This window comes from Nerophis ophidion, linkage group LG07 (assembly GCF_033978795.1).
Source record: "Nerophis ophidion isolate RoL-2023_Sa linkage group LG07, RoL_Noph_v1.0, whole genome shotgun sequence".
NCBI lineage: Eukaryota > Metazoa > Chordata > Actinopteri > Syngnathiformes > Syngnathidae > Nerophis > Nerophis ophidion.
In genome coordinates this window covers 15,703,224-15,711,016 of record NC_084617.1, presented here as the reverse complement: position 1 = coordinate 15,711,016, position 7,793 = coordinate 15,703,224, and the positions used below count along the sequence as shown (strand labels likewise).

The 7,793-nt window shown below is 38.1% G+C and overlaps 1 protein-coding gene across 1 annotated transcript in view; it reads left to right on the top strand.

Annotated features, from left to right (window-relative positions):
* Window positions 1-7,793, top strand: part of LOC133555938 (ATP-citrate synthase) — a 69,774-nt gene that overhangs the window by 59,989 nt on the left and 1,992 nt on the right. The window contains exons 20-27 of the mRNA XM_061905418.1: window positions 261-388; window positions 462-555; window positions 647-801; window positions 869-1,019; window positions 5,155-5,298; window positions 5,378-5,491; window positions 6,492-6,574; window positions 7,690-7,766. Coding sequence (XP_061761402.1) covers window positions 261-388; window positions 462-555; window positions 647-801; window positions 869-1,019; window positions 5,155-5,298; window positions 5,378-5,491; window positions 6,492-6,574; window positions 7,690-7,766 — 946 coding nt within the window. The remainder of the gene's footprint in view (window positions 1-260; window positions 389-461; window positions 556-646; window positions 802-868; window positions 1,020-5,154; window positions 5,299-5,377; window positions 5,492-6,491; window positions 6,575-7,689; window positions 7,767-7,793) is intronic.

Genomic DNA, 7,793 nt, shown 5'->3' with positions numbered 1-7,793 from the left:
TTGATTTATTATTTTAATGACAGTTTTAAAAATAAAAAAGCATGCATGTCGGCTGTGTGCTATTAGAGTCACAATTGCAACTTTTTCTCGTTACATTTTACCTGTTTGCTCTTTTAATCCACGTTTTTAAGTTTTTTTTTGTAATAGTATATTAAGAATATGCTGCGGGTCGTTAAAAAATTGGCTGTGGGCCGGGAAGGGCCCCCAGGCCACACTTTGGATATTTCTGCTTTAGATGATTTGCCTTGTGTGCACTTCAGGTCCAGTTTGGCCACGCGGGAGCGTGTGCTAACCAGGCTTCGGAGACGGCAGTGGCCAAGAACAAAGCTCTGCAGGAGGCTGGCGCTTTTGTACCGAAGAGCTTCGACGAGCTGGGGGATATCATCAAGTCAGTGCATGCTCATGGTATTGTTCCAAAATGAATCTACAAAGCATAACCTCTTTGTTTGCTACGCATGCAGGTGTGTATATGACGAGCTCGTCACCAAAGGAGTCATCCAGCCTGCACCAGAGCTGCCACCCCCAACTGTTCCCATGGACTACTCCTGGGCACGAGTGCGTAATATATTGACTTTTACACTTTTCATTCAAAATAATTGAACTTGTTGCAAATGAATCAATATATTTTTCAACTTTTTTCATGCAGGAGCTGGGTCTTATCCGTAAACCTGCGTCCTTCATGACCAGCATCTGTGACGAGAGAGGGCAGGAGTTAATTTACGCCGGAATGCCTATCACGGAGGTCTTCAAGTCTGAAATTGGGCTGGGAGGAACTCTGGGGCTTCTCTGGTTCCAGAGGAGGTCAGTTGTTTTACGGGGCTGGTAAAGACTTCTAAGACAACATGACGATGCGGTGTGTTTGTTGCAGGTTGCCTAGATACGCCTGCCAGTTCATCGAGATGTGTCTCATGGTGACAGCCGATCACGGTCCGGCCGTCTCCGGAGCGCACAACACAATCGTGTGCGCTCGGGCTGGCAAAGATCTCATCTCCAGCCTCACTTCTGGCCTCCTCACCATTGTAAGACACGAAGCATCTCACAAAAATAATATACACGTGTGCACAGGAACACTAATACTTTATTAGGCATATTTTTCCATGCGCTTCTGCCTCTCATGCACATGTAAACATAGATTTTTGTCCTTAAACAATGAGCTTTTAGTGTGTGAATTTGTTTGATTGATTCACGCTTAACAAGTTAGTCAGGAATATCACGCAGTTACATTTCCACAATTCAACATGCTCAAAAAGGAGTAGGTTGAAGCTGAGCTTATTTATTCCTACTTCTTGTGAAGCATTTCATTTATTGATAAATTATCCCCACCATATCGTACATTTGTTGGCACTTACAAAATTGTTTGTTTATATTTTGTTATTTAAATTTAGCTCATGTCTCCAAATACATGCACTTGGGGATAAATTGATTGGCAACACTAAATTGGCCCTAGTGTGTAAATGTGAGTGTGAATGTTGTCTGTCTATCCGTGTTAGCCCTGCGATGAGTTGGCGACTTGTCCAGGGTGTACCCCGCCTTCCGCCCGATTGTAGCTGAGATAGGCACCAGCGCTGCCCGCGACCCCAAAGGGAATAAGCGGTAGAAAATGGATGGAGAGACGGATGGAAATTTAGCTCACTTGCTGTGTGAAAAAAATAGATATAAAGTCAAATAAAAATAAAGTCAAAATAAAAATGACACTTTTTCTGCAGGGGAAAAAAAAGGTAAAAATTTGATCAAAATTTAATGAAAACAATGAAATAGAATATTCTTGGTTTTCATGTTCAAATAAATGTAAGAAAAAGGAATACATAGAACTCACATTATAATAAGTAGGTACATAAAGTATACTGTAGATAAGTACAGCAAAGACATTGAGAATAAATTCCGATCACCACAACCATTACAGTACTTTGGGGTACCAATAAAGAAACCTTAAATATACAGTATAATATCAGGGTAAATATTTTGACTGAATAACGCTGTTAAATGGTTCCAGACCGGACGCCGATGTAAATTTCTGTAAAGTAAATACAGTATACTTATTCATAAATTAATATTTCCATAGTTAAAGCATAAAAAATTGTTTATGATCTTTCAAATACATTTTTAATACTATAAGCACCTTCCAGATATGAAATAACACCCACATAGTCACCTTAACACCTGTTTTGCCCAATATAGTAGACATAATAATAATAATAGAAAATAAAACTATACTTTACTGTCATACATATGACATAGTGTACAGTAGTATTACACTCAGTGACACACTCATTAATCTGTAAAAATACTGCGACTTGTTTGATGATGGTATTGATGATCTAATGTGCAATACAGTACTGTAGCTTGGATTTGTTAGTTTAAATTAAGACATTTGTGTGAATGTGAGTGTGAATGTTGTCTGTCTATCTGTGTTGGCCCCGCGGTGAGGTGGCGACTTGTCCAGGGTGTACCCCGCCTTCCGCCCGATTGTAGCTGAGATAGGCGCCAGCACCCCCCGCGACCCCAAAAGGGAATAAGCGGTAGAAAATGGATGGATGGATTTTTAAGCTTGAAAGTGCTAAAATTTTGCCAAACATGTAACATTTTTTAAAATATGCATATATTTGACTAATAGGCCATAGTCAAATACAAAACAGTGAAGACCGTGTTTCATAAATGTTTTTTTGAAAACCCACGATAGTGAGGCCGCAAAATCCAAATGACAAAATGGCGAGGGACAACTGTAACGATGTTTCCTGGGCTCCATGCAAGTGTGCGCTGATTTTGAAGATAATGTCCTGCATGATTAACACGTCTCTACATTGACATACGTGTTATAATTTGTTAGAAATGGCTGATTTTAGAGGCTTCTGATTGGCAAGATTGTGCATAACCGCTGGAAATTATTGATTTGTAAACTCCACTTGTGTGGATGGAAGTTTTCTGAAGTGGGGAAAAATTAGTTTCTGAGAATGTGTACATTTATTTACTTTTACTAAGCAGTTTTACTACTGTCTTGTTTTATTGTTCAGGTGTAGTTAGTGAGTCTAATTAATCCACTAAAAGTGAGCCGCACACACTTTTGTATTAATTTGTTTATTGGATTTTTTACGGCAGCACGGTGGAAGAGGGGTTAGTGCGTCTGCCTTACAATACGAAGGTCCTGAGTAGTCCGGGGTTCAATCCCGGGCTCGGGATCTTTCTGTGTGGAGTTTGCATGTTCTCCTCGTGATTGCGTGGGTTCCCTCCGGGTACTCGGGCTTCCTCCCACCTCCAAAGTCATGCACCTGGGGATAGGTTGATTGGCAACACTAATTTGGCCCTAGTGTGTGAATGTGAGTGTGAATGTTGTCTGTCTATCTGTGTTGGCCCTGTGATGAGGTGGAAACTTGTCCAGGGTGTACACCGCCTTCCGCCCGATTGTAGCTGAGATAGGCACCAACGACCCCAAAGGGAATTAGCGGTAGAAAAATGGATGGATGGAAGGATGGATGGATGGATTTTTTACCTATACAGCCCAGAAATACAATTTAACACGTCAAATGTTGTTTTCTTCCCCAAACAAGTAACCCACAAAAAATATATAAAAAAAACAACACCATGCATCAGTCAAATAAGTACAGGCAAATATTGACATGAAGCCACAGACAACTGCACTCCTAAATGTCCATAACACGGTGCAGCAATACACAAAAGCAGACACAAGGCTTTGTCTGCCTTTAAATTACTTTACAAACAGGGTTTATTTGAGATCAGTCCCTTTTACATATTTTAGGAAACTACCCCATACTTTCTGAAACTTGACAGAACAACCGTTCAATGTCAGCCTAATTTTCTCCAATGTAAGGATATAAAGAATACTTCTAATTTAGCTGCAGCCTTCCAATTTAACACGAGTCTGCTAGTGAATGCTACCAAGTTCTTTTTGGATTTGCTAAGAGAAGATAACAGAGGGGCTACCCCAAATAGTCTCCTTAGACCTTAGAGCAGGGGTCACCAACGTGGTGCCCAGGGGCACCAGGTAGCCCGTAAGGACCAGATGAGTAGCCCACTGGCCTGTTCTAAAAATAGCTCAAATAGCAGCACTTACCAGTGAGCTGCCTGTATTTTTTTTAAATGTTATTTATTTACTAGCAAGCTGGTCTCGCTTTGCTCGACATTTTTAATTTTAAGAGAGACAAAACTCAAATAGAATTTGAAAATCCAAGAAAATATTTTAAAGACTTGGTCTTCATTTGTTTAAATAAATGTATTTATTTTTTTATTTTGCTTCTTATAACTTTCGGAAAGACAATTTTAGAGAAAAAATACAACCTTAAAAATGATTTTAGGATTTCTAAACACATATCCCTTTTTACCTTTTAAATTCCTTCCTCTTATTTCCTGACAATTTAAATCAATGTTCAAGTAATATTTTTTTTTATTGGAAAGAATATTAAATACATTTTAATTTAATTCTTCATTTTAGCTTCTGTTTTTCCGACGAAGAATATTTGTGAAATATTTCTTCTAACTTATTATGATTAAAATTCCCCAAAAATATTTTGGCAAATCTAGAAAATTTGTAGAATCAAATTTAAATCTTGTTTCAAAGTCTTGCATTTCTTTTAAAAAATTTGTTCTGGAAAATCTAGAAGAAATAATTATTTGTCTTTGTTAGAAATATAGCTTGGTCGAATTTGCTATATATTCTAACAAACTTCAGATTGGATTTTAACCTATTTAAAACACGTCGTCAAAATTCAAAAATGTATCTTAATCAGGAAAAATGACTAATGATGTTCCATAAATAATTTTTTTAATTTTTTTAAAAAGATTCGAATTAGCTGTTTTTTCTCTTAATTTTTTTCGGTTGAATTTTGAATTTTAAAGAGTTGAAATTGAAGATAAACTATGTTTCAAAATTTAATTTTCATTTTTTTTCCTGTTTTCTCCTCTTTTAAACCGTTCAATTAAGTAAATTGAGTAAATTGGCTATTTCTGGCAATTTATTTAAGTGTGTATCAAACTGGTAGCCCTTTGCATTAATCAGTACCCAAGAAGTAGCTCTTGGTTTCAAAAAGGTTGGTGTCCCCTGCCTTAGAGGGTTTGATTCGATCTGTTTGCCAATTACCAAAGTCACGTATTAAATATTCCATTCCAATAGCTGCACAAAAACTTCTGTGCTTTTTCCAGGGCGACCGCTTTGGAGGAGCTCTGGATGCTGCAGCCAAGCAGTTCAGCAAGGCGTTTGACAGCGGCATCCTGCCAATGGAGTTTGTCAACAAGATGAAGAAGGACGGCAAGCTCATTATGGGCATCGGCCACAGAGTCAAATCTGTGAGTGAAACACTGCGCCTCTGAACCAATCCTGTATTATTTCCTATGTATGATTTTTATTTTGTCTCTTCTACCTCAGATTAATAATCCAGACATGAGAGTTCAGATCTTGAAAGATTTTGTGAAGCAGCACTTTCCCTCCACACAGCTGTTGGACTACGCTCTGGATGTGGAGAAGATCACTACATCAAAAGTAGGGACTCCTTTTTCTTTTCATACATACTGCAATTTTTCTTAAAGGGAACTTTTTGGGGAATTTTGCCTATCGTTCACAATTATGAAAGCCATTACAATGAATTTTGTTTTGTTTTTTTTGCATTCTAAGTGTTAAATAAATGCGATCAAAAGTCTGCTTACAATGGAGCCTATGGGAGCCAAGCAATAAAAAAAACCTCTAAACACCTCCATTAAGGTTTTATATACATGATGTAAGTATATATGTAATGTAGCAATGGTGCATTAATTTCCAAAACACATCACAACGTTCACCTCTTTTCCCCCCCTTAAACACTAGTTATTACTCTCTGCAGACTTTATGAGAGCCAGCAAACATAATAAAAAATAACTTACTGTGCAAGGTCTGCTGTCATTAGGATGCCGACTGCTAGGATGTTCATAAATTCTTATTTAGATGAAGAATGACTCATAATCCTCATATAGAAAAGGGGTGTGAGGCATTGGGGTGTCCTTGCCAGTTTCGGGTCCTAAATGGCTGTCAAAGTGTACCAACTTGTCTGAATATCGCCTCAGACTCCTTCTGTCCAGGTGAGATGCATGATTTATGATCTCAAATAAACTTACAGGGAGCAAAGAAGCGAGAAAGCAGCAGACCACTCGATGATGAGAACATAGGGACACACGGACATTATCACGTAGCTGCTTTCAATAGTTTGTTTGCATTAGCTCTTACAGTATAATAACAATATCACTAATACTTGTTTGATATTCAAATCACAAAATATATCTAGAGTATTGTTGGCGGTTTTTGAAAGGTTATTGTTTTTATGGGCGAAATAGAGGGGCTCCCATTGGCCCCGCTGTAAGCTGACTTTTATTTACAAGTTAGGACGCAAAAAAAAAAAAAAATACATCTGTCGTCATGTCTTTCATAATGATTGTGAAAGATGGGCAAATAGTTTTTTTAAAAAGTGCAGTTCCCCTTTAATCAATACCTTGTTGTTTTGTTGCGTTAGAAACCCAACTTGATCCTGAACGTGGATGGCTTCATTGGTGTGGCTTTCGTGGACCTGCTCAGAACCTGTGGTGGATTTACCAGGTAGAATGGAACTCCAGTTTACGGACTTAATTGGTTTGTAAATCGAAAAGTTTATATAATGAAGCAAATTTCTTAATTAGAAATAATGTAAATATGACAGTGATGGTTTCCAGCCTTGAAAAAAGTCCATATTTTAGTGAAGGTTTGCACACTTTCAACACAATATAAACTGCTATACAGTACTGTAAATTAAATTAACTTGGGGATGGACAAGGGGGTGATGGATCAACATTCTATTTATTAACAAGCCAAAACGCCAACAAGCTGCTGCTTTGCCAACACGGGCACACACACAGAAGTCCCTTTGGTGCTCTCTCAAATGTTTGGAAATCACAAAAGCTTAGCTTTCACAACCATATTGCTATAATAAAAAAAGTATAATTTACTTAAATTAACATCGCAAAGCTGAAAAGAAATAAGCAGACAGACAAGAGGAATAGAAGGGAAGGATCGGGGGGAGAAGCCCTGTGTTTGCGCACGCACTTTAAAATAAGCCTGCTTTGGCATATTTTTCCAGAAAAGTCCGATCTCATCACAATTAAAACTTGCTGTGGTAAGAAGCCTGCTTCGTCGATTCTTCCATACCTTTGAGCGCCATTTTACTACTCTTTGCAAATAGTCTCTTTATATTTTATTTTATGTATTTTTAAACTCCACCGCTATTACCTCCTTTCTATGCTGTTATTTTGGGACTCGTATTGACTTAGCAAAATGAACACAACTTTTCAAACGAGGAATAAACACAGAAAAGGCACACACGCTGAGTAGTGTACTGCGCACAAGTGACGTGGAGAGCAGGTAAGACACAAAATAAATGAACTGTTCATACACAGAGAAAGGTTTCCCACATGGAGGCATATTTGGCTTGTTCTTAAAGTTTGTTATTTGTAAAGTTCGCAAATACAGGGGTTTGGAAACCAAGGTTCTACTGTAGAGGGCCGACTTCCTCCAAGTCTGTTTGGAGCAGCACCACATTGTACGTCTTCATAGATATACATATTCTGTATATTCCAGAATACTGTTAAAAATAATGAAAAGTATGGTACTCGTTAATGAATGGGTAGCCACATTTTCAAGTAAATTGGTGTTAACTCTGTAAACACTTCCTTGCACAGGGATGAAGCTGATGAGTTTGTGGAGATTGGAGCTCTGAATGGCATCTTTGTCCTAGGTCGCAGCATGGGATTCATTGGTGAATTATTCCGTTCCTAACCAATTA